The sequence below is a fragment of the Lampetra planeri genome, chromosome 42 (genome assembly GCF_965212315.1).
Source record: "Lampetra planeri chromosome 42, kcLamPlan1.2.h2, whole genome shotgun sequence".
Lineage (NCBI taxonomy): Eukaryota > Metazoa > Chordata > Hyperoartia > Petromyzontiformes > Petromyzontidae > Lampetra > Lampetra planeri.
In genome coordinates, this window is record NC_136148.1 from 262,081 (window position 1) to 287,670 (window position 25,590).

The 25,590-nt window shown below is 49.9% G+C and overlaps 2 protein-coding genes across 5 annotated transcripts in view; both read right to left on the minus strand.

Annotated features, from left to right (window-relative positions):
* Positions 1-3,884: 3,884 nt before the first annotated feature.
* Positions 3,885-25,590, minus strand: part of LOC144732251 (protein MTSS 2-like) — an 84,357-nt gene continuing 62,651 nt past the window's right edge. For 3 of the 4 annotated variants that reach the window (XM_078613666.1, XM_078613667.1, XM_078613669.1), the window contains 5 exons: positions 24,037-24,240; positions 21,619-21,807; positions 20,697-20,853; positions 11,227-11,617; positions 3,885-10,706 (listed from right to left, as the gene is read on the minus strand). In XM_078613666.1, coding sequence (XP_078469792.1) covers positions 10,289-10,706; positions 11,227-11,617; positions 20,697-20,853; positions 21,619-21,807; positions 24,037-24,240 — 1,359 coding nt within the window. In that variant the 3' untranslated portion in view covers positions 3,885-10,288. The remainder of the gene's footprint in view (positions 10,707-11,226; positions 11,618-20,696; positions 20,854-21,618; positions 21,808-24,036; positions 24,241-25,590) is intronic. The other variant, XM_078613668.1, reaches the window with a different exon arrangement.
* LOC144732252 (uncharacterized) lies at positions 13,368-19,103 on the minus strand. The gene is made up of 2 exons (XM_078613671.1): positions 17,291-19,103; positions 13,368-13,473 (listed from the first exon to the last, which is right to left on the minus strand). The coding sequence occupies exons 1-2, from the start codon at positions 18,587-18,589 to the stop codon at positions 13,459-13,461; spliced, it is 1,314 nt and encodes a 437-aa protein (XP_078469797.1). The 5' UTR covers positions 18,590-19,103; the 3' UTR covers positions 13,368-13,458.

Sequence of the window (25,590 nt, forward strand, 5' to 3'; positions counted from 1 at the left end):
ACACTAAAGTTATCGCCATGAATGCAATACTGCGATACATCGTGCAATATTATTTCCACAATCATCGTATCGTCCGTGTTTCAACATTTCGTTATATCGTGGCTCCCGTTGCTCATGCTGTTTCTTAAGTATTGCATTGTGTTTTACTTGCTCTACTGACAATCATAATAACGAACAAGAAACTCACTCGTCAAGAGCACAACGGAATTTTATATTGTGCTATCAAGAAGGGCCATTGCCCGAAACGTCGCCTATATTTTTTTACAGGCCACAATATTGTTGAAGAAGATTTTGAGTTGAATTTTGTGCGTGTGCACCACTGCCAGCGCAGCAGCAGCGGCGGCATCACCAAATAATTCATCGCAATAATACAAGTTGTGCAGACACAAACGTTACCCATGAAATCGGCGCTTCGCACAAGTGTAAGTGATGACACGGCGAGTAAACAACATTCGTGCTTCAACGACCCGTTCGATGAGCATCGCCTGTAACCGGCAGCACCGTGCGAGGCTGTCGCCACGTGCGGCAGGTTGGTGTTGAAGCCACCGCGCCTCCTGAACGAGAGGTACTGCACAGCACAGCGCAATACCACGCGACATACTCCGACAAGGGGAACTGATATCGCGGTGATTGCCATATCGCGATATGCAATATCGTGTCGCATTGTGAAAACATATAAATATCGTGCGCGACCCCTGGGATAATTCATCTAATCGTGAAGTCGCTGGTTCAGGGTGCCCAACGAGGCCCATGTGTGCATGGCTGTTGTCTGTGTTCATGGCTGCTATCTGTGTGCATGGCTGTTGTCTGTGTTCATGGCTGCCAAGTGGAAGCCCAGACTTACTTTGCAAGACGTTCAGTCAAACGTGGGGAGCGGGAGTGCAGCGTTGAGCGCGCTGCGCTACGAACCCGCGATTCACGCTCACGGCCCAACACCACTGACAATTATCTGAACCGGTCTTGGGCCTCCCCTAGGTCAACTCCGCGTCAAATGAGTAACTGGTGCGGTGTGTAATCATCGCCACTGGGGAGACAAAGGCGGCCGGGCGTGGTGCTGGCCACCCACGCCCTCGTGCGCCGTGCCGGCCTTCATAGGTGCCACTCGCTAGCAGCCCCTTCCCCCAACTCTCTGCTCGGGCTTCGTGTCACCGAAATTGTGTCTGGGTCGCCAGTGGACTGTCGTACAAAGTAAACTTCGTAGCCACGGGGGGAGAGGCGCGTGCTGGGTGTGCTGTGCCAGGTGCCGCACACCATTCACTGCGCCAAGCAGGAGCGGATTAAGCTTGTCGGGGCCGTAACTCTAAAATCATTCCAATGGAGGGACCCCTCTGTTTGCCAGAGACGAGCTGTGCTAAGTGACAGCCGAGACTTACTTTGCAAGGCGTGTTCAGTGGAAACTCAGTGGAACAACTTTTAAACATTCTATTCGTAGTAACGCTGCAGCAAAGCGCAACAAAAAGACAACAACGCTGTGAAATACGGAATCAGAATCCTGATTAGAATCTGTAGACTGGAGGAATCCGATGCGCTCTATGAAGCTTTTTCACAGATGTCCAGACAGCAAATTTACGGGAAACTGATATCGTGATCATCTTTGTATTGTGAAACAGGATGACCATATTGTCGCGTGAAGATTGCCAGACGGGGATTGGGCCCCGTGCGCTGCCGCCCTCTGCCGCCCTCTGCCGCCCTCTGCCGCCCTCTGCCGCCCTCTGCCGCCCTCTGCCGCCCTCTGCCGCCCTCTGCCGCCCTCTGCCGCCCTCTGCCGCCCTCTGCCGCCCTCTGCCGCCCTCTGCCGCCCTCTGCCGCCCTCTGCCGCCCTCTGCTGGTGGACGTGGGGAGAGGCGCGAGTCTCGTAGCCAACGCGGGACGGGGCCCCACGGGGAGGGGGGGGGAGACCATCACAACAAATGCATTCGTCGAATACGCGGCAGAAAAAGGGACATTTCCTGAAACGTCACCCCCCCCCCATCACGCGTGTCTGTTATTTGTGCTCGTGCACCACTGCCATCGCAGAAGTATCTATACACAGAAAGACCTTCATCTGCATTTCTCAAACACCTCTGTGGTACTTTCCGACAAGGTAGCAAGGTGAAATTGAGTGCATACGGTGGCGTTATGGACACAAACAACTGATAATCCGACATTTTTCATTTCAAAGCCCCCAAATCTCGATTTTAAGTGCTCCATAAACATATTTTTGCGTGTCGTTCATACACCGTGCACAATATGATTGTGGGTGTTTTCGTTTGATAAGCGTAAAACTGGAAATAAAATGTAAGCGATAACCATTGTTCTATCCTTAATGTTTTTTAGATGTTTCGGATTCAAGCGGTTTTGAACGAAAAAAATACGAATTTTATGTTCATATCTGAATAATTATAAAACGGTTAAAGATAGGAGCTTCCCTCAGAATATTACGTTAATTATGTTTTATTTTTTCGAATAAAAAAGAACGGAATCTTAAAATAGGGCGGTTTCTGATGGGTACGTCTTTAAATAGAAGTTAAATCAAGTGAAGTTTTCTTTGTGGAAAAAAATACTTTTTTGGAGTAGTTAGTGACTGATCATAGATTTTAAAAAAATCTTATCCGGTTAATTCTAAAATGTATTTAAACCTTTTGCGAAGACAGCCTTGATGAGCTCGTCACAAAACGAATGTGTATCCATGCTGTGAATGAGAAATGTCTCACGCCGTGGCACCAACGCCCACTCCTGGTCGCCCACGGCATCGCACGCGGAGAACTGAGATGGTACGAACGCGGGTGGCGACGTTTCGCAGCACCCCCCTTCCCCGTGATTGCCACACTTCGTTTTGATGCTCGTGGTGGCTCAGCAGCTGCTCGTACACGCATTCGTGGGTTCGTGTACCGGTCTGTTTTAACACGAGTGTTATTCCCTCCTCCGCATGATGGGGTTGTCTCCGGGTACAAATATTTCCTCCCAACCGCAAAAAAACACCTTTAAAAGATTGTTGTTTGTTCAAACATGCAACTGCAGCACTCGGATGGAAAGTCTTGAGATTCAGCGAGGCTTTCCTGGGGTAAAGGCTCGCAGTTATTATTACTCCACACTGATAACTAACCTGTATATATCATGAATCGCAACACACAGCGCCCTCTGCTGATCATCGGTGGCAAGTCCGCTTTTCCTACTCACCAAGAACTTTCAAACGCACCGCAACAACCAGAGAATGAAACATCAACTTGAGAGATTTACCACCTTGTCAACACCAATAGCACACTGGCATAACGACTGGATAACACAACACTATTTCACATCACAATATTCAATACTGGTCAGCGACCAAGTGAATGTCGAGATCGAGACAGCGATAAGCTAAGAACAAGTTGCAGAATCTCAGCACTCGTCCATTATTTGGCATGTGTACAGCCCTCCTGTCAATACACTGCTGGATGAGGCCATCCCCGCGCTGTGCGGGGCAAGGTGATGATTTGCTCACTTCACCACGCTGGCCCGTGCGGGTTGAAGGCAAGGGACCAGGCGCGTGGTAGCAGACGGAGATCGTGCACTGCCCTCTGGTGCAGCCCACAATGCAGCCCCGAGCTCTTCATGGCAAGGCCCGCGGGCCACTGGAGGCCCTTTGGTGGCCTTCAGTGGGGACCCCGACAATACACAAATAGTGAGAACACCTCCCCAGCATCGTGCTGTTAAGCCCCAATGGTTTCGGTTCCAAATGTGCGGAGGCCCTCACAGCGATATCTTATTGGCGAAACTGACCCCCCCCCCCCCCTTCTGAAAATCAGTGAAGAATACCTGGTGACATACGAGAATCGTCCACTTGCATCTGGTGCCCACAATGCAGCCCCATCGCAAAACTGAAGACATATGGGATAAAAAAAAATGAATGCATGACAATCTAGTTTACGTTACTGCAACTTTATTCAATAATTTCGCTGTTTTAAGCGAGAAGCACTGCGAACACTTTTCATCTAAAAAAAGAAAATTTTTGATCTACTAGTCTATTATAATATACTGTACATAAGGTGGGAATTAGGGGTGGAGTATGGAGGTGGGGTGTAAGGGACGAGAGGAATCAGATATAGGTCACCAACGTTCGTCCACCAACTGTTGAGATTAGCAAAATAGCGTGGGCATGAGCGACTGCTTTGTCTCTATATCATTGTGCTTCACACACGTCGGGGGTATCGGGTGAGGCGACAACAGTGGCTAACACAACATTATACCAGCTTCACTGAATGTCCTGTCATGCGCCGTCTTCATATAAGACTCCATACACGCACGAGTCCGCTTGCATAAAACACCTTCAGTTCCGTGTTTTCTTCTTCTTAATGTATCCACTGCTGCATGTGACGATCAATCTCAACAAAGATATGCTGACAGCTGTTCTGGAGGTTGGCAGCACAGCGAACCCAACTTGACCCGTCTCGGGTTACCTGTCCTTTTTCTCGGCATTTATTCCTCCCCGCAAATACCCACCCATCCATCTAGAGTTGTAGGTCAATAGGATTATGGGCTTAAGTAAACGTCAACTTTTTCGCACCAACTGTATTAAAGTTGTTTTGTCATCACTGCACCCACATACGATTTAAAAATCGTCTGCACATCAGACTTCTCGGCAGTTTGCGGCAGTTGGCGCTGTAGGAGCCATATATGGATACGCTGACTGCAAATAATGGGATCGATGCCGGCACCGACAAACATGAAGGCAATAAGTAGTGTTTTAATAAGGTGTTTTATGCAACTGGCCATATACTACTTGGAACGAGACTGTCCCATCTCTTACAGGTCGATTCACATGGAGCCAGTTCTTCCACCACTTGTGACCAATTTCCCACCTCACACCCGGCCAAACATTGGTCTGAGGGGCTCTGTAAGCATGCACGGGGACATCCTTGGTCCTGCCACCTTGCGAGTTCACCCTTGCACAACTTTACATTCTCCTTACCAAACCTACATTTGCACCAAGCTCAATGCTTGACATTCAGAAAGTCAAAATTCCCGTTAAACCAAGAGGCAGGATGGATTGCCGGGAAATAATTTAGGCATTTTTTTGTTAAAAGACCCTAACAATTTTTTAAATACCAAATTTGATGTAAACTGCTTTTTTGGCAATGCATAAATCATGCTCCATATTTTCCTTGCTCAAGAGACTTTTGTGAATGGGTTCTCACGTGGTGAACAAAGTAAACTAATGACAAACGTAACAGTATCAATTTAGCTGCTATGTAAATCCATGGTTCAACATTGTGCCATATCCAATTCAGTCAAAAAATGTAGGCACAATGCACGAATTCAGGCGCTTGTCCAACTGTGAAAGCGAGCGGCGTATGAGAGGCGGTCTTGAGGACTGAAGCCTGCAAGACCCCGGAAACAATCTGCTCCTCACAGGCCGCTGCTTAGATGCAATGCGACAACTGGCAACGTCCGCACGCACTCACAAACGCATCGGGTCCTGCATTACATCGATCCGCCTTGGGTACTCCCAGCACATGGGGCACTTGGGTCGCAAGGATTTCACTGCTCTTTTCACACAACAGTTCTTGACTCGGGAGAGGCGTAAAAAGTACAATGTCATGAACAGCACGCAAGGTGACGTCTTGCTTCAGGTATGGCCACTACAACTATGAAGGGGGGTTTATCTACGTATATGCATCTGTGGGGGTACTCTTAAAATAATTCAAGAGTTCCCAACCAGTGTTTTGGGTGTTCTCTGAAAACGCCAGAGACCCTCCATTAGTGAGCAGTGTTATTTGCGGAAGAGTGGCCAGCATAGATGTTAAGCGACGCGTGCACTATGACGTGCCGTGTACAGCGGACTCCAGGTGGCTGTTCTACTCGGCCACCTGGCATTCCATGAGCCTGACAGGTCGGCGACAACTTGTTATAGAACGCTTGGTGCCATTTACACCTCAATCGTCATCGTCGTCGTCGTCTCCAAGCCTGGGAGGGTGCAGAATGTTGTTTACAGATAAACATTTTTTTAGTTTTGGCACGAGAGAATATTATTATCAAGTTCTTGTAAATTGTGTAAATGTCAAAAAGAGTTAAGTCAAAGACAAGCTCGGATAATTGAGAGAAACAAAAATAAAGACAAAAATGTCGTAAAAAACATCAAAACATTAAAAGATTGAGACACGTTCAAATACCGATATCATATGAAAGTACACGTACTAAAATATGCTTAATCTTAGAATATCCACTATTGTCATAAAAAAAGATAAAACAATGAAATTACTTTATAAATTAAATATGTTCTTTCAATGCTGGTCCAGCCAATCTTTTTGCTTTGGAACTCAATTGTTAATTTGTTTTAGTTTGTTTCAGACTTTTTTTTAAACAAACCTACAAACAACATGAACTAAGCATTAAAATTGAAAACTACCAAAAAACAGCTCGACTCTACTATGCACCAAAATATTTGTACACGTGTGTAACATCCGAGGCGGTTGAAAGTTTTATAAGTGTAAACCATTGCCCTACTGAGTCTTCATCGCACAACACAGTTCACTGCCTTCTAACAGCGTTACTTACGAGGTCAATGATAGCAACTGCTCTTCAACATGCTGGGTATTACATCAAGTATCTCTGTTTGAATATAGAAAATTATTTTGTTTTAGAGGGAAGCATGTGAATCTAATTACAGTATTCTGAAATCAAACAAGATAATATTTCCACTCCCCTTTTGAATCTCAGTTGAGTGTAATGGTAGGAGGCAAGGGTTGGGTTGTCGCAAATGAATTTGCCAGTGGGGTACACAAAATAATTGTTCACCAGCCAGGTGGTGTCGTGCCAATGCCCGGCTCGCATCTGAAAATCTGAAAATTCAACAACAAATCGGGCGGTCAAGTTAGCCCATCATGCGCCTGGGGGTCAATAAAATTAATACCACTTTGTGGAAGTGCAAGCAATGTAAGGTTTTCACCACCACCAACACAGGTTTGCCTCAATGCTCATTTAAATATGGAGACACTTTGACAAGCGCATGACAAGGAGCAGTAATTTCACGGTAAACAGATTGGTTTCCATTGTAAAAATATATTTTCAAAACCTGCAGGACCACGCTCAGGTTTAAAAAGTAAACATCATCATGCCCACGATGGTAGTAGGCTCCTGTGCAGAGGCACTCGTTTTGAATTTCAGGGAAAAAATACACCTCATGGGGCACATTTAGATTTGTTTTTCTTTGGAGATGTTTCGTCTTTGACAATTGTTATGAAACTTGCAGCTATACTGGGCTGATTTTCTCATGAATCGGTGTTGAGGCCTGGCATCAAGTAATCACTGGTCTACACTGAACACGGGCGTGGTTACACTCATGGAGGAGTGACATCAGACGCCCACGTGCGGTGGCGTCGTTTTTTTTTCTGCAGGGCTGCTTGAATGTGATTCTGAGCAACCAATAACGACTTGATATTGGCAAAACGGCATCTGTGGCATTGGGTGTGGGAGGGTTGAATCACCATTTAGCTTAACCTGTCGCTTTCTCACTGTCAGAGCTCACTGTTCGCGCGTAAACTGCGGAATGCACGTATAAACGCTGTTATAGTATTTTGATTGGTAAACAAGAAAAACCTGCAACTGACTTCTGGTCACAGTTAGAGTCAATATATAATTAGTTATCTTTAATAAAAACAAAAGCTGAACCTGACAAGCTGCTCAAGTACATAAATGTCTATCCGTGACAAAATCACCCACTAATGCTCACAACATTTGACTTGTTGGTAACTGCACCGTGCGGGCTGAAAGGCCTTCTCTCTACGTGACCACCGACAACATACACGTTCAGATCTCCAGGAGACACATCAGCTGACTTTGGGGCCTCAGGTACGCTTCATTTCCTACACGATGAACCAGAGGAGTTCATTTTAGTCTTGCTTGGAATAAAGCCGTTGCAGTCATATAGTTCAAATGATTATATTCAAAACATCCGTGAAAATATCCCTTCAGATGCAATTCTTTTGCCGTTACAAATTTGTGATCCTCTCAAACCAAATGGGCTTAACAGTGGCCAGGAGATGGTCGAGTTTTATTAACGAGTTTTATTGTCCTTGGAGACTTATCCCCCCCTCGTGCGTGGGGGATTCTTTGGGTACTCCAGTGTCCCCCCCTCACAGCCACAGTCATTAAAATGATCGGATAAATATTCCAATTCGGGACCCAAATGAAGAAGAGTACAGACTTGGTGAGCCTTTCCAGAATAATTGATCTTTCACAGAAGAGCGAATGCCCCTTTTTATTGGCCTAGTTCAGTGCAATATTCGCAGCCCATTCTGTTTGGGCTCGTGCGTATACACAAACTCCGCAATTACAGCTCGCGTGAATCGTAATGCTCTGAAGCCTCTAGAATGCAACTACGGTATATGCTGTTTTCGATGACCCCCCCCAGCGCCCCCCAAAGGGAGCTGTCATTTCCAGTTAGGAAGCAAGAATGTCAGGTTACTTGTAAATGATGTTGATTAAAGAGAACGAGCATTTGACCGTTAAAGCCTTAGGTAAACATGCCGCAGGAAAATCCGTGAGTGCAATTAAAAGCACCGGGAGGCTTACGATGTGACCTACTTAGTGGACCAACTGTGTAACTTGTTGTAAAAAACATTGCCAGGCGAGAAACAGCTGTGATATGGGCATGACTGAACAATAACAGTGAGGCTGGATTGGGAGTGACCTTTGTCGCGAAGGAAGAAAACCTCATGAAAGCGCTTCAGAACATAGCCACTGGGAAAGCCCGTCGCTTGCAGCGATGTCTGAAAAGCATCATATTGTTGTTATTGACCACGGCTGCATAATCACATCGTGAGCCCGGGGGCTTTGGTTGAAAAGCAAATATAAAGGAACCGGAAAATAACCCCACGTATACAAACAGGACGTTGTGAAACTTGCACACACCGTGTCAGTTTCGTTTGTGCACTAATTAACTAAAAATGCACTCAACGGCAACTTCAAGAATTTTTGAATTGGTGTAAGGCTTATATTTGCCACTGGACTGGTTTGTGCTCAGCACCTGGGGAGGCTCGCTCAGAGAGAACGAGTGCAATTCATTAACAGTCACATCAATGCTGCGCGAGCGATGCTCATTGCAGCATCTCCACCACGGTAAAAGTACAGAATAAGGTGGCAGCGCTCCATCTGGAGTTTGGGAGAGGGCGTTTTGACCAAGCGGTGGTTGAAATTAAATCCGGAATTCAATCGAAGCCTGCACATTAGCACCACCGCGGTGCGCACACTGTGCGACTTTCACGCATGTTTACGGTAGGTGAACATGCATAGCGTGCACTGTGCTCCAAATATCTCCAAAATGGGGGACAAATCTTTCAAAGCATCAGCCACCCCTCGGCTCCGGGCTCCTCCCATTCTCCTAGATCCAGGCTGGAGTGTGATTGAACAGACAAGTCAGCTGAACGTGGCACATTTTGAACAGCAGTAAGCCTCAGTGAATACACAGACCCAGCCTCTCCCGTCTTTCCCAAATAAGCTGCTATTAAGAGGCCTGGAATTGCCGACACAAAAAACACGTGTACTTGAATGGGAAATGAAAATCATTACACTCGCTTGAAATCTGCCCTTCGACTGGCAACGCCTTGCTCGGTGCTGCACAGTACCGTGCCTCACCTTGGCCCACCTCTGCCAGGTACCATACAAGTTAAGGCAGTGTGAAATGGCAAAGCAATAGCAGCAGCAGCAAGCGCCAGGGGCTTTCGTGCTGTGACCGTTGACCACATTCTAAACGCGCAATGCGCTCTGCACTTGTGAACGAGCAAATTTGTGTTGTCTTCCAAAACGCCCAGCGCAAACGTAGAGAAAGGAACCATTATACATGATGCAACTACTTAAAGTTAGTCGATATTACAGTATTAATTATACACACGTCCTCTATGCTATGAACAAAAACATGCAAGCATTACTCAACGCGAAAAAACCCCAAAACAAATGAACAAGCAAAGAAACTGACGTAAATATGAAGCAACGTTGTTTTACCCCACCCGTACATACATGCGCGCACGTGTAAGTGCTTATAATTCATGTTTTGGTGCTCAGCACAGTCAGTAGAGACATCGACAAACACACTGGGATGTGTCGACCGTCGGCTCCAAGAAAATCACAAAACACGAGGACAGGCGCCGCGTCGAGTGGTTGCAACAAGTTGCTTGCTCTAGTTTCTGACGGCTATTTGTTGCCATCACTATCAATGTATATATTTTTTCCCTTAATCCGAAGCCGGTCGGACAGTGGTGGAAAATAAATCAGCTAAAGAACAGAACGGAATGGGATCGGGGTCGGGGGGGTGGAGGGCGGTGATCCACGCTCAAAACCTCGGAGCCGAGCGGTCATTGGTTGAGGTTTTGCGCAGACGCACGCCTCGCCGGATTGCCGTCAGCATGTCCTGTGCCTGCGCCGGGTAGTGCGGCGTGGTCTGCTTGCGTGCGTCCTCGTGCGCGCCGACAGCGACCGTGACGGCGCCGCTGCCCGCTGTTGACGTCGTTGCCGAGACGGCCCCGGCACCGGTGGCGTTGGCGTTGGTGTTGGCGAACGGGGAGAAGGGCGAGTGCGACTGGGCGTGCGCGTGCGCCGCCACCACCACGGCGCCCAGCCGCTCCGTCATGCTGCGCCGCGTCGCCGCTATATGCAGCCGCTCCTCGGGAGACACGAGCTCGGGGGGCGCCATGCGGTGGGGCGACGCCTCGTCAGCCATGACCAGGACACCCGGACAGCTCACGTCCACCCTGCCCACGCCATGGGGAGGATAGACGAAGGCGGAGGGGACAGGAGTGGGCCAAGGGGAATTGAGGGACAAAGGAAACATTGAGATTGTCACGACGTGACGCGGGCCGTAAAGTTGGATTGAATTAGGGTAACGCAGTGTGCGTGAGGTGCCGAGTTATTATACGGATGTATCCGAGTGTAGTTAAGGCAGCTGTGTATAACGGTGGTAATGTATTGGGACATTGAAGTGCTTCTGTTATCAAGTTGTGTTAGTGAAGTGTCTGTGTTGTTACACGACAGAATCTATGTTAAGCCAAGGTGCCATCGTAAAACTGAAAAACATCATGACTGTCAATCGCAATTGGTTTTGGAGCTCACAGAGCACTGTGAAGGGAATATTAATTTGCAAGCATACCCATGCATGGGAATGAATGACAGGGTTCAGGGGCTCCCGATTCACTGCAGCAACTATTATTTCACAGCATCGGTATTTTGCACCGCGGTACCACACACGTTCGCCATCCTCAAAGGGCCTCGTACCTTAGAGCCGTGCGTCGCACGGGCACGCTGGGCGGGCGGATGGGCCGCGGGCCGCCCGTGGGCCTCGGCGCCGTTTTAGCGGACGGCACGCGGCGGATCGTGGCCACGCCGTGCGAAGAGGGCGGCGACGACGGCGAGGGCCCCGTGCCGCTGGCGCACGGCAGCCCGGCCGTCGAAACGGGCCTCTTCACCTGCAACATTCGGCGGTACGACTGCGCCAACTCGCTTCCTCGTGGAACCGTGCAGCACTTGTCCGCATCCGATTGCTGCTGATGGTGCTGCTGCTGGTGGTGGTGCAGGTGCTGTGGCGGCGGGGGCAGAAGGTGCTGCTGGCCGCAAGCGTCGGCCTCGTCTGCATCGCCGTTCACCGAGAAATAGTCTTGGTCTGAAGCTGCAACACCGGCAGTGTTAACGCCAGCTAGCTGGCCACGGGGCCGCTACAGGTTTAGGGCCTCGGAACACTGGGCTGCGTTCGAGTCAGGGGGGCATTCATTACCTTCTTGCACGGTGTTGCTAAGATTGTATCGTCACTAAAGCCATGTTTTTATTTTCTGTTTTTATAGCAAGAAACACACTTTTAGGTGCAAAGCAGCCAAATGTTCTGAGGCCTTCACAGATGTGTATAATTCTGGTGGTTGGTGGACATCGAACCAAGCACTATCCAGACTCCAGCCTGCTTAGCTTCCATATCGGGTGCATTCTAGTTGATGTGGTCATGGGTCAGGCATGTATCAAGATGAGAGATATTTATGGATTGCATCTTCACTGCTGAAGCATACAACCCGCTATGTCTGTGCGAGTCTTGGTTGGAGTATGGAAGGTTACAGACGGTGTTAATTCCGTTAAGACATTAGTGATGACAATATTCACCAGGTTTTTTTTGTATTTAATGATGACTATGAGTGTATGAAATCATCAAGTGTGATAATGACGATGATTGCCTACCAAAGAATGGCCATGGCATAACAAAGTTAACGAGCCTGAACGAAGACACAGACTGATATAATTTAGTCACGATATCAGAGACTGCAGTGCAAACCAAAATGGTAATTGTCGATGTATCTTACCTATAAACGTATTTTTTTGTCTTTCTCTCTGTCCGTCTCTCTGTCTGTCCGTCTCTCTGTCTGTCCATCTCTGTCTGTCCGTCTCTCTGTCTGTCCGTCTCTCTGTCTGTCCGTCTCTCTGTCTGTCCGTCTCTCTGTCTGTCTGTCTCTCTGTCTGTCTCTCTGTCTGTCTGTCTCTGTCTATTCATGCCTTGAAATACTTTTCACTGACAAACTGTTCGGTTTACGTTACAACAAAGTACACATATGTAACAGGTTCCGGAGACACTTGTAGAGGTAACTTCTTTATTACAATACAACACTCCAACAGTCCAACAGTCCTGATACTCTGTTACAGCCTAGGTACACAGCCTAGCTACACAGCCTAGATACTCTACTCTGGCTACGCTCCGGAACTCGCCCTCACAAGGTCGTAGAGTCGGGAGTTCCAGAGTCCCAGCGCTGGCTCTCACAGCATCCCCGGGTCTTCAGATGGCTGGTCGTGGGTCTTGGGTCTTGAGTTACAACTGGGCCCCGATCGTCCAGGGAGCTCTCCTTTTATGCCTGGTACAACGAGGGGTGGGGCCGTGTGCGCCCCCAGATATCCCACGGAGCACACACAGCCCCCCCCTTTGGCGGCGCCAAGGGGATTAAGCGTCTGGACCCCCTGGGAACTCAACGCCTGGCGCCCAGAGGCTTAAGCGTCTGGACCCACCTGGGAACCCAGAGCCCCCAGCAGCCCCTCCCTTCTTATGTCACTACATTACCCCCCTCTACGTAGCCTCCAGCCGACCCGGCTGTCAAAAAAAAATACAATTGTACAAGAAATTATTTGTTAACCATCAGAATGAGTGTGTGACAAATCAAGAAAAAAAATGAGAAGAAAGCGCCTCTCCCCCTCCTGTGGTCACCGATGCAGAACAACACTGTATAAACACATATATGCAGGATGAACGCACGCCCCAATCGCCCACTATACATGATGGAAAAGTGAGTGGCGTCGCGTTGGGACGAGAGTTCGTGGGCGGGGGTCATGAAAATCGTTTGAGTTTTGAGCGAGTCCGAGTGGCAGGTCCATCGGTCGCGACGGAGGCAGGAGGGGACCGACGACCCGCTGTTGCGCTTGTGTCCTGGGTCGCTGATCCCGCGGGCAAGCTTGTTCCCGCTGGGTCGGCCGTGGCGGATTTCATTCCCAAGGCACCTGAGGGCGGGGCAGCGGGACCTGCCCGAGAGTTAGAAGCAGCATCATCGCGGCGCGACTCGTCAGACATGTCGCGCTCTCGGCCCCGGAGATGTGAAGGAGGTGTGTAGGGTTGAATGTAAGGTTTTAGACGTGACGGGTGCACGAACCAACGTCGCTTGCCATGCTGGATCCTGACACACTGCGGGCGGAGAACGCGAATAATAACAACCGGCCCTCTCCAAGGCTTAAGCAGTTTTGAGGAAGTAGCCAATGGTACCTGCGGGCAGTGGAGCCAGGCGCGGTCCCCTTCTACCCAAACGTGGCGGGATGTGCGGAGATTCCGCAACCGCTCGTTGGCAAGCTGACGGGCTTCTGAGTTATTTTGAGCAGCCTCCCGGGCATCTACGAGACGACGCACATTAGCACGGATGTGGTCGGCAATCTTAGCCTTAGGTGCGGGCTGTTTAATGTGCAATTGTACGTCGATTGGGGGGCAAACCTCCCTACCATACATTAGATAGAATGGCGAGTACCCCGTGGCAGCATGGGGCGCCATTCTATAGGCGGCCAAGACACCAGGTATGTGGAGATCCCAATCAGTCTGTGACTCAGACACCTGGTGGCTTAGCATGGAGGTAAGTGTCCTATGTAATCGCTCGACCATACCGTCAGTCTGGGGGTGATATGGCGAGGTGCGAATTTTGTGTGTCCCTAGCAGGTTGCACACATCCCGCAACAGGGTGGAAGAGAAATTTTTCCCTTGGTCGGTCAGCAGGCGTTCGGGAGCACCCTTGTCCAGGACGTAGCCCTGGAAAAAGGCCTCTGTAATGGCTGCTGCAGACTGGTTGGGGAGTGGCCAGGCCATGGCCCATCGGGTAAAATATTCGACCCCAACCAAAAGGTACTTATTACCCCGAGGAGTAGCGGGAAACGGACCCAAAATATCCAATGCGACGATCTCATTGACCCGGGAAACTTTAATGGATTGGAGCGGCGGGCAGGACGGCCTAGCAGGTGGTTTCCGCCGTGCACATTCTGTGCAACCTTGCACAAGGTCAGCCACATCGTTTGCCATGCCCGGCCAGAAAAATTCCAATTGGATTTTAGCTAGTGTTTTCTGAACACCCAAGTGCAAGAGGCGACTGTGGGTTTCCCACACAAGTCGCCCCCGCAGGGAGGTGGGCACCACCAATGTGTGGGATTGGGACCCCCCATCCCAATGCATGAGGACGCCTTCCCGGATGACATATGATACGGGGCCCCCCTGCCCCCTGTGACCCTCGGCATCCCTAGCGCGGCGTCTCAATTTGAGGAGGGAGACGTCTTCCATCTGAAGACGTCCCCAGTCGTCCAACCCGAGGCCCAGCAATGCGTCCTGCGGAACTTGCGTGGAGGGAGCCCCGTGGTCCCCGACCCCATCCCCGGCCGCGGCCGCAAGGGATGGGGGCGGTACCCCGTCAGGCTGCCTACAACGCCCCGCACCCAAAAAACAAGCACAGCGCCCATTGTTCGGCAGTCGCGACAACCCGTCGGCGTTCCCGTGTTGAATCCCCTTGCGGTAAATGACAGTGAACGCAAAGTCCTGGAGGATCTCGAGCCAACGCGAGAGCTGTCCAGATGGTTGGTCCACTCGCAAGGCGTATTGTAGCGCCGCGTGGTCGGAGCGTACTGTGAAATGCCTGCCATACACGTATGGCCTGTACTGCTTTATGAAAAAAACGATAGCAAGCAATTCGCGGCGCGTCACGCAGTAACGTTGCTCCGCGGGCGACAGCACCCTGCTGCCATAGGCGACGACGCGCTCCACTCCATTGACAATTTGCGACAGCACCCCTCCAATTCCGGTGTTGCTGGCGTCTGTATCCAGAATGAACGGAGTGGTAAAATCTGGATAAGACAGGGTAGGAGCATCGACCAGTGCTTTTCGGACGGCATTGAATGATGCCTGTTCTAACTCTCCCCATCGGAATTTGACCCCTTTGGCCGTTAATGCGTGGAGGGGCTTCGCAATAGATGCGAATCCCGCAACAAATCGTCGATAATATGAGGCGAAGCCGATAAAACTCCGCACCTCCCCAACAGAGGTAGGAGTTGGCCATGAGCGCACGCAATTTGTCTTTTCGGGGTCCGTGGCAATTCCCGAGCGGCTGACAATATGGCCCAAATAACGAACCGAATCCCTCATGAGGTGGCATTTTTGCGGTTTGAATTTGAGGTTAGCCGCTCGCATTTTAAGGAAAACTGCCTTCAATCGCGTGAGGTGTTCATCAAAAGTTTTGCTGAACACGATTACATCGTCGAGGTAGATTAGGCAAGAATCCCACTGGAGCCCAGCGAGGACCAGCTCCATCAGGCGCTGGAACGTCGCCGGGGCCGAGTGAAGACCCATGGGAAGTCTGTTGAATTGGAACAGTCCCTGCGGCGTGCGAAAGGCCGTCTTTGGTTTGGATGCGTCATCAAGGGGTAGCTGCCAAAACCCCGAGAGGAGATCCAAGGTGGAGAAGTAATGCGCACCTGCTAAGGCATCGAGCGACTCGTCCATCCTGGGAAGCGGGTAGGCGTCGGCCACCGAAATCTTATTAAGTTTCCTGAAGTAAACACAAAAGCGGAGGCTCCCGTCGTGCTTCTTAACAAGAACGATCGGCGCCCCCCATGGGCTATTTGATGGCGCAATGACATCGGCCGCCAACATATCGTTGACGGCCACCCGTACATGTTCCTTTTCGGCCGGGCTCAACCGGAATGGGTTTTGACGAATTGGAGCGGCATCACCCGTGTCGATGTGGTGGCTTAGCAATTTAGTGCAGCCAATGTCGAATTTGCTTTGACTGAAAACGTCGGCGAAATCGCTCAGCAGCGTGCGTAATTTAGCATGTTGTAATGGTGACAAATCGGCAGAAGTGGAGCAAAGCGCGTCGAGCCATCCTGTGTCAGGACCTGGCTTGGCAACGGAAGAGAACTCGCCCCCTACGTGACCCACGATCACATCTTCTGGCGGGGCTGGCGTCGCGTGAGCAAGCACCATTCCCTGACAGATAACGGCCGTTTCCAATCCCGCGTTAAGGACCTGGATAAAGGGGTCGTGGTCGCTTCGCACGAGCGTTTGTGCACACACGAGGTCCGACACCCGCTCAGCTGAACGCGAAGGCCCGATCACAGCACCCCCCATGAACGCGTCGTAATCAAGGGGTTTACGAAACCGGAGGGGAACTAACATCTGAGAGCCAGGAGGAATGTGAATTGTGCACGCCGCCAACGCCTGCACCGTCGTAGATGCGGAGTGCAACCGAGTGGGTGTGGGTAGGAAGGCCATGCGTCGGCCGGAGGGGAGCTCAATACACCCTTTGTTAATGAGAATTTTAATGGGCATCTTCCCCAAGAAATCTGTTCCGAGGAGGCACGGAACGGCGAGGGTTGATGAGACCAAAATGGGCCCAACTAATTGGACGTCAGCAATGCGGATCTGAGCATTGATCCGTCCGGTGATGCCCAACGAACCCCCATTTGCGGCATAGCATGGCACATCAACTGGCTGCAAGGGACGGCATATATCGGGCAAAATGTTATAAATTATGTCTGAAATGATGGTCGCCGACGCACCCGTATCGATCAACATACGAACATCAACGCCCTCGATGGAACCCACTACGGCAGAGGACCCTGCCGCAGCGGCAACGACCCTATGGGCCAACTCGGACCATTGACCCGGTCCGAGCGCCCGGTTGTTCAATGATGGGCCCGAATCCCCCTCCTCAGAAGCATGACCCCCCTGTGTGGTGTGAGGGTGCGTGCTTGTTGTAAGTGGGGGCCGAGAGTGCGAGGTGTCGTGACTCGCCTGGGTATGCCGAGGATACGGTGGTGGCCGAGGCGCCGGAGGTCCTGAAGTCCGGCGTCGGGGGACCCGGCAGCCGGACGCCACATGGCCCCGAAGGCCACAGTTGTGGCAGACGATGGACGCTCCGTCCTGGCGCGAGGTTGGCCGGTCCCGCTGGTGGTGATCTCGCTGGGATCGCCAGTTGGACGATCCGCGATTTTCTGTTGCTGCGAAGGCCTGATGAGGCCCCGAATGCACGTCATAGGCTTGTGCATCAGGTGGGCCTGCGCAGGCGGCGATGGTCGTGTCCTCATCGCAATGTAGGTGTGCTTGGATGCACCTGGCAGCACGTAGCGACGTGAAGTCGTCGTCGTCGTCGGCTGTCGGCATGGCAACTCGAAGCTGGCGGGCCAAGCTCATGAGCTTCTGCAGCACGAGTGACTCCACAGCGTCTTCATCCATGCGAGGGTAGGCAACCTTTGCCATGGCCAGCAGCGCGCTGCGGTACCCCATCGCCGACTCGGAGGCCTTCTTCCTCCTCGCATCGAAGCGGTGACGTGCTTCGGATGGGGGTCCATAAATCAGCCGCATCTGATGAAGGGCATCCGTGAGCGTGGCACGTTTTGCGCGTGGCACAGTAAGGAGTGCTGCGAGGGAGTCGTCGTCGAGCATGGCCGGGAGGCCTTGGAGCGCTTCATACTCCGACCAGCCGGACGTCTCTATAAGAGAGACGAACCGGCGTTCGAACGCTGCCCACTCACCCCCCTCTGAAGAAAATGCCTTGAGTGCCGGCAGGCGTTGCTGGACGTGAGCCAAGCTTTCGTTGCCTGGCAACCCGGCTGAAGCTGGCTTCGCGTTCGCAGCGCTGTCACCCGGCGGTGAGGGACGCAGCGCTGATGACGCGGCGTCATCGGGTTGGCCCACGCTGGGCCCGGAAGTGACGTCGCTCCCAGCGGCCACTGCTCCCCCCGCAGAAGTGACGACACACCCGGATGTATTTGCGGCGGGAACGGCCGCCATCTTTGTGTGGGAGCCGGCGGGATGGTGCGGCCGCTGCGCCTCCTCTCTCCCTGCTGTCTCCGCCTGTGAGCGACGCATGTCGTCCAGGATGGAGACGGTGGCGTGGAGCAGCTCGGTGAGGCGAAGCAGCGTTTCCTCCATTGCTGCTCCCGACGCTGGAGGAAGATCGGCAGGTATGGTGGACGACTGCTGAGCCGGCGGTGCAGCGTCGCTGTCGGCCCGAGTTGGCTGCCCCGTCGCCGCTTGCTCCTCAACATCGCCGTCAGGACTGAAGGTACGTGGCTTACTTCTTGTCTCCATTGCCACTTCTGACGCCAAATGTAACAGGTTCCGGAGACACTTGTAGAGGTAACTTCTTTATTACAATACAACACTCCAACAGTCCAACAGTCCTGATACTCTGTTACAGCCTAGGTACACAGCCTAGCTACACAGCCTAGATACTCTACTCTGGCTACGCTCCGGAACTCGCCCTCACAAGGTCGTAGAGTCGGGAGTTCCAGAGTCCCAGCGCTGGCTCTCACAGCATCCCCGGGTCTTCAGATGGCTGGTCGTGGGGCTTGGGTCTTGAGTTACAACTGGGCCCCGATCGTCCAGGGAGCTCTCCTTTTATGCCTGGTACAACGAGGGGTGGGGCCGTGTGCGCCCCCAGATATCCCACGGAGCACACACAGCCCCCCCCTTTGGCGGCGCCAAGGGGATTAAGCGTCTGGACCCCCTGGGAACTCAACGCCTGGCGCCCAGAGGCTTAAGCGTCTGGACCCACCTGGGAACCCAGAGCCCCCAGCAGCCCCTCCCTTCTTATGTCACTACACATACAACGCGCTAAAGCCCCCAGACGAAAAGCGTTATTTGTTTTTCCCCTCGTCAAATGTAAACTAATTGAAGCAAACATTATAACAATCTATTATTATGCTGATCGACGTGAGGGAGCTTCTCCTTCGCGTTAATAAAGCAAAAATAAACACAGAAGCACAACACTGAGGTAATCCTGAACAGTGTGACGTCCTCTTCTCTCCCCCACCCCAATGTGTGCAGTTATGACTATAGAGTTAGTAGATACTCCTGTAGAGTCAGTAAATAATACTGTAGAGTCGGTAGATGCTACTGTAGAATCAGTAGTTACTATTAAAGAGTCGGTAGATACTACTGTAGAGTCGGTAGATACTACTGTAGAGTCGGTAGATACTACTGTAGAGTCGGTAGATACCACTGTAGAGTCAGGAGTTACTACTACAGAGTCGTAAGATACTATTAGAGTCAGTAGATACTACTAGAGTCAGAAGTTACTACTATAGAGTCGTAAGATACTACTACTAGTCAGTAGATTCTACTAGAGTCAGTAGATACTACTAGAGTCAGTAGATACTACTAGAGTCAGTAGATACAACTAGTCAGTAGATACAAATGGAGAGCACCACACCTGGCCACCTTGTCTCCCCTGTGGCGAAGTTTACAACACACCGGACCAGGTACTCATTTTAGGCCGAGTTGACCTCGGTGAGGCCCGGGACCGGTTCAGATATTCGTCACTGGTGTTGGTCGTGAGTGGAAATCGAACTCGGGTAGCCAAGTTCGTAGCACAGCGCTAACCGCTAAACTACCACTCCCCAAAACATACCTACATATACTCTTTGGGTCTTTCGGTAAAGTCACGTAGGTAGAAAAATAATAGATCACGACATTTCGGACGCAACACAAGAGTCTGTCATCAGGCGAAAAATGATGAGAAAGCTGCTACAAGCAAGGGGTTATATAAGTAAATGTAAGGCTAGCAAAGAGAAGGCTAGCAAGCGTCAGCTAATCCGAGGGGGGGAGGGGCTGCCATAACGAGCGAGTGGGTGGAGATGCAATTTACAGAGGGATCGGCGGCAGGAGGAGAGAGAGGGGGTGGGGGGCAGAGCAAGACAGGGGGCGTGAGGTAATAGGGAGAGAGGAGGGGGGGGCAGAGATAGGGAACAGAGCTGCGCGAGCGCTAGGGGGAGAGAGAGGGTATGGGGCATATATAGAGAGAAGCTGTGTTAGTGAATGTGACTCAGAGAGCCGAGAGAAGCTGCTAACATAGCCAGGCACGAAGGGGACATCACAGCCAGTGATGACCTAAACTGGTTAATAATGTCCTTCCAATGATTGCTCGGTTTGTACCCATCTTCTCGGTTGAAATTGTGTCTGTGTTTATATATCTGGATGGCTTCATGGACAAATTTTTGATGGTAGCCCGAAAGGTTTGCAGAGTACATTGGACTCAGTAAAAACAATATCATGTGAGCCCACCGCGTTAAAACAGTCATTAGCCACGGCAGAGAGAGTATGGATTCCTGCAGTCACAAAAGCTTCAAATCAAGATGCATACATATACACACGTAGATCACAGGCTGCAGCACTTGGAGTGCCAGGCGATCGTCACCTTGAGAGGAGATGGTGTCTTCGGAGCAGGTGGGCGTCGTGGTCTGCGTGCTGTAGCCGCTGGAGCACTGCAGCGAGTCGCGGCTGCTCTTCTGGCTCTCCAGCTGCAGCCCCTGCACCAGCGCCTTGCTCAGCTCCCCTGGCACCAGCACGTCCACCTGCCATCGCCGCCGCCACACGGGGAATGCGTCGCCACCTCGTTAGCAACGCGTGCATGGCCTGTGCCTGCTGCTGCTGCTTGAGATATTGAGCTGTAATTCGCGTAGATAAACTTAAGTTGTTTTAATATTATTTTTGTGTGCGTTTTGTGAAAAACTGTAGTTGAAATGGTAGTTGAAATGGTATTACCACGAATTACAAAAATTACTAGAAGGGAACTTGTCCCCATGTAGGGTCCCCTCTTTCTCTACTGGGCTTTGTACGCTGTATCCTTGTGCTTTGATTTCCACAGATGTCCCTCTTCAAACACCTGCAGCTTGATTCACGCATTTGCTATAAACTTCTACAATGAGCCACTTTGCTGAGCTATTATTTGTGGCCAGATCACTTCTGAAGAATAAGTTAATACCTCAGTGGGCTTTGTCTGGTAGGATGGAGAGATGGTTTAGGGTTTTATTTGTTTGTGTTTGGGTGACTTGTTTACCTTGCTTGTACTTTGCACTCCTATCGTGTTTGTGTATTGTTTGATTGTCGTAAAGTTTTTACCCAGTGCCCCTACTGGACATCTGTAAAACAAGAGCTTTATAGCTCATCGATTCCTCCAGGAAAAATAAATATTCCGATTCTGATTCAATGGCCACACACTCCAAAAGTAAATGCTATTAAGCCATTTCACCACCACGCACGTTGGCAAAACAAACCGCACATTTTCTGCCACGAGACAGTTCAGACGGCGAAGTGTGTATGCCGTGCTGAGAGAGCACCTTGCCGCCGTGTAGGAAGGCGACGCTCTGTGGCCGCGGCGTGTCGGGGCCCTGCCGTCCGGGCTGCGGCACCGTGGGTGGCGCCGGCATCACCGCGCAGCGCAAATCCGTCTCGGTCTCCGCAATCGTTCGTGGCAGCGTGGCAGAGGACGACGGCTGCTCGTAGGGGCTCGGCTGTTTGCTCCACTCCTGGGGCGACGACGGCGACACAAACCCACGAGCGAGATGAGAACAAAGCAAGCATCAAAATAATAAAGGTGTGGTTAGGCCACATCGCTCAGAACGCGCCACATGGAGGAGACAAACGTGACGGGAAGATGGTAGGGTTGTAATGATTCACCCCCCCACCAGGAATCGACAAATTATTTTGATTCGAGGTCGCGAATCAAATCACAAACTTATTATTTAATGGTCATTTTGGTGTGAAAAAAATCTCTAGTCCATGCAGGATTTTCTTTTTTCATGAACCAATCCCATGAAGGACTAGAGATTTCAAATAATCAAATTGTTTATAGTCAAATTAATGCACATATGTTGAGTCTAAGAATTACAATTAATATACACATGATGTATTATTACATACCTAGTAGATGGATGGTAAAGGCAGACAATTGAATAGTTATACTGAAAGGACAACAGACTTGCAAAGCAGACGAGACAAACATGAAAGGGAGGCGGATGGTGAGTACAGGCGAAACGAGTGAAACAGTAAAGACAAGACGTGATTTCAGCGGGACAAGAGATGTGTCAAGTACAGAGCAGAGGGGCACATGGGCAACACAGGTAAATGAACAAGCTCAGGTTCATGGAGTAGGGAGATGGGAAAGCAAGAATGACATAACTGTAAAAGTCAGTCATGCCAAGTGCCTGCTACGGTTTCTGCCATCGTGTGTAAATTATGAGTGTAACTCTACGGCTCATGAAACGCACAATAAATAAATGAGCAACTCTCTTTTAAAGATAACTTTTAGACAGGATGCAGAGATGTAACATGCACTGCACGCGGACGGCACGGCTCCACCTCATTTCACCTCAGCCTCTTAGACAGAAACAATAACCAATGTTCTTTGGAGTAAAATTGGAACATGTGCCACAGCATAGACACTGCTTCACTGAGGTCCTTACAACACTGTCTTCTAACCAGGCCCAAAGACTCAGAACCCATAGCTGCCAACATTTCCTCAACAAGTTGTGTGCTTTCACTTGCTGTAAATTTCGTCAGAGCAAATTTGGATGTTTTTGTAAGAAAAAGGGAGCAAAACACCAAAAGTTTAGGGTTTAACTACAAACCCTAATAATCCAAATGATACCTTCGTCTGGCTGAAAGAGCCTTGAAAATGTATATGAAACATAACAATCCTAAGGCTGCCTTAAGCTCTGAATTGAGCTTGCACATGAAGATTGAATATGGTGTATTATAGGTTTCAAAGCCACTATTACAGTTTTTCTCCTCGATAGAGCACAGTAAAAATTATTGGCGCTCACAGCGTTTATCTAAAACACGAAGGCGGCCCCACTAATTAAAAACAATTGTCGGCTATGTGAAGCAAGACTTGCTTAGCAAGAACAGACTGAGGCGTCACAAGGTGCAGTTGCTCTCCTGCTGGTAGAGTGTAGTTTCTCCCCACGCTTGATGACTTTCGGTGAGAAAGATCGCATTGTGTGGACGCGAAATGTATGCATGCTGAACTTCTTTCGCACCGTACGTAGCCAAGCGTGCTAATCGAAGGTGCGGAAATGCCACGCGACGGCGATGGCCAGAGGAAGCGGTGTCTGCCAAGTGCTAATGAAGTGGTGCTCTTCACCACGGTCAAGCCAATCAGCAGCCAATCAGCAGCCACATTTAACAATTTAGGGTTTGACGATTTTCTCGGAAAATATATCGTAGGTAGAATATATTAAAAAGGGCCATTGTCCAAACTGTAACCTATATTTTTCTTCTTTTAGGGGATGAAAAGGCTCCCACACTCACTTGATTAAAGGCACCAAGTTTTGACTTCGACTTATTTATACTTTGGGCATAAGTCAATAAAAATACATAATTCTAATGAAAAAAAATATAATAATCAAGAACTGCGTTGGTGCCAATGCTCTGGAAAAGAACAACATCTCACCACCTTTGTCATAATATATGCCTTACGATAGAAAAATATATAGGAGTCTAACATTTTGATCAACGACTGATCCTGCAAAAGGGGTCATTGCCCAAAACCGCTAGCCTGTCATTTTTCTGTCGCAAGGCAGTGTTGACGTAGAATATGGTGAGTCGTTGGCATTTGTTAATATTTATGTACTTAACATTCTATTCAGCCGTCCCAACGCAGTGTTGCAGTGTTTTCTGGCTGTAGTGCCGTCACGTTGCGTCTCATCTTGCTCGTCGCACATCGCGCCGCCACGACGCGGGGGGGGTATCCAAACCTTGCACGCAATGCGCTGGTGGTATGAGGCACGTGGGCTGCGGGCGGCGTGCTGGTGATGGTAGGGAGGGAAGGCGAGCGAGGCGGGCCGGTGGGCAAGCGAGCGGGGGTGGTGGAGCATGGGCATGATGGATGGCGCGGGCTCCGCGGGAGGCGGAGGTACCGCGGGCTCAAACTCACGGCCACGGTCACAGCCACACAGCGACTGTCGGTGGGGAGGGGGCGACAACGTCAGCGTCACCATCACGTCGCTAACATCGCCGCTGCGGTGTGCCCAACGCTGCGGTTGAAAGGGGCCATTGGAAATCTGCACTTAACCTCACGTTTTAAATGTTTCACGTTGTCATGATGATAATAATAGTCATCCTGTGGGTTGCTGCTGTGTCAGAGTGCTTACAACTAACACTGCACACTTTTAATGTGAATTGCTCCACTGCAGTTAATTAAATTGTTCTAGATGTAACTCAGATCACTCTTGAAAAAGGGGCAATGTTTCATGGATGTATTTCATCTCCCTGTTAAATAAATAATACAAATAATATAAGAAGGCTCTCACATCTTGTGATCGCTCGTGTCTCTTTTTTGTTATTTTAAATTCAGATTAATTCAAGAAGCGTATTAATTATTATCTATTACACCTTTAAAAGTGCTTTGTGTTGCTGGCTACTTGGTGTTTTGGGCTTTTGCACATTATACCAGAAGCTGAGGAACAAGCAGACGATGATGCCGCAATAATATTTTCCACACGGACAGCACTTCGATTAGACTGTGAAAGTCAAATGTATAAGTCTTGACTTAAAACTTTCGTGACTGCAGGAATTCATATTCTTTGGGCCTTTCGGTAAAGTCACGTAGATTGGTTCAAACTAATAAAATAAACAATAACTACGACGTTTCGATCGCAACGCAAGCGGTCGTCATCAGGAGGAAAAAAGAGAGGAAAGCTGCTGAGGCAGACTGTTTTAAAGGTTTGAAATGGGCGTAGCCCAAGGGTCATAAACGAAGTGGGCGGGGCTATTGATGTTAATGTAAGAAATCAAATGTATGAGGTTGCGCATTGAATTCTCACCTATGATAATCTCAAGGGCTTCTCGGTGCGGGCTCAATGAAACGAGTAGCACTTTGTGGGAAGTCAACAGTGGCTGTACAATTGAGACTGGCCCCCATAAGAGCAACGTGAAAATGCGGGAACGAGCTATGAATGGAAATGAACACCACCTCATGCTCATTTGAGCATGGGGAAACTGACTTTATTTGACAATACTCTTTGTAATGCATGGCAAAATCTTTAATTCTGAATAAAGCCTCCTTGCCCCTATTTGCTCTACTACCTCATAGAGATACCTCATTCCCTTTCAGGTAAGTGAACATAATGGGTTAGTCTCCGAGAGCCACACCACCACTGCTTCCAAAACACTGGATTATCGGTAAGTGTCCACACCATTGTTGGTGTGTGGAATGCAATGTGTGTAGTAATCGGAATGAGAATTAAGTGAGATGATGGTAATTGAATTAATGTGTGCATCAGGGTTCATGTGCAGATTTACAAGACTCC

What these genes read in the sequence shown, in the direction of transcription:
- LOC144732252 (XM_078613671.1), bottom strand. Translation starts at nt 18,589, where the DNA reads ATGGAGACAAGAAGTAAGCCACGTACCTTCAGTCCTGACGGCGATGTT.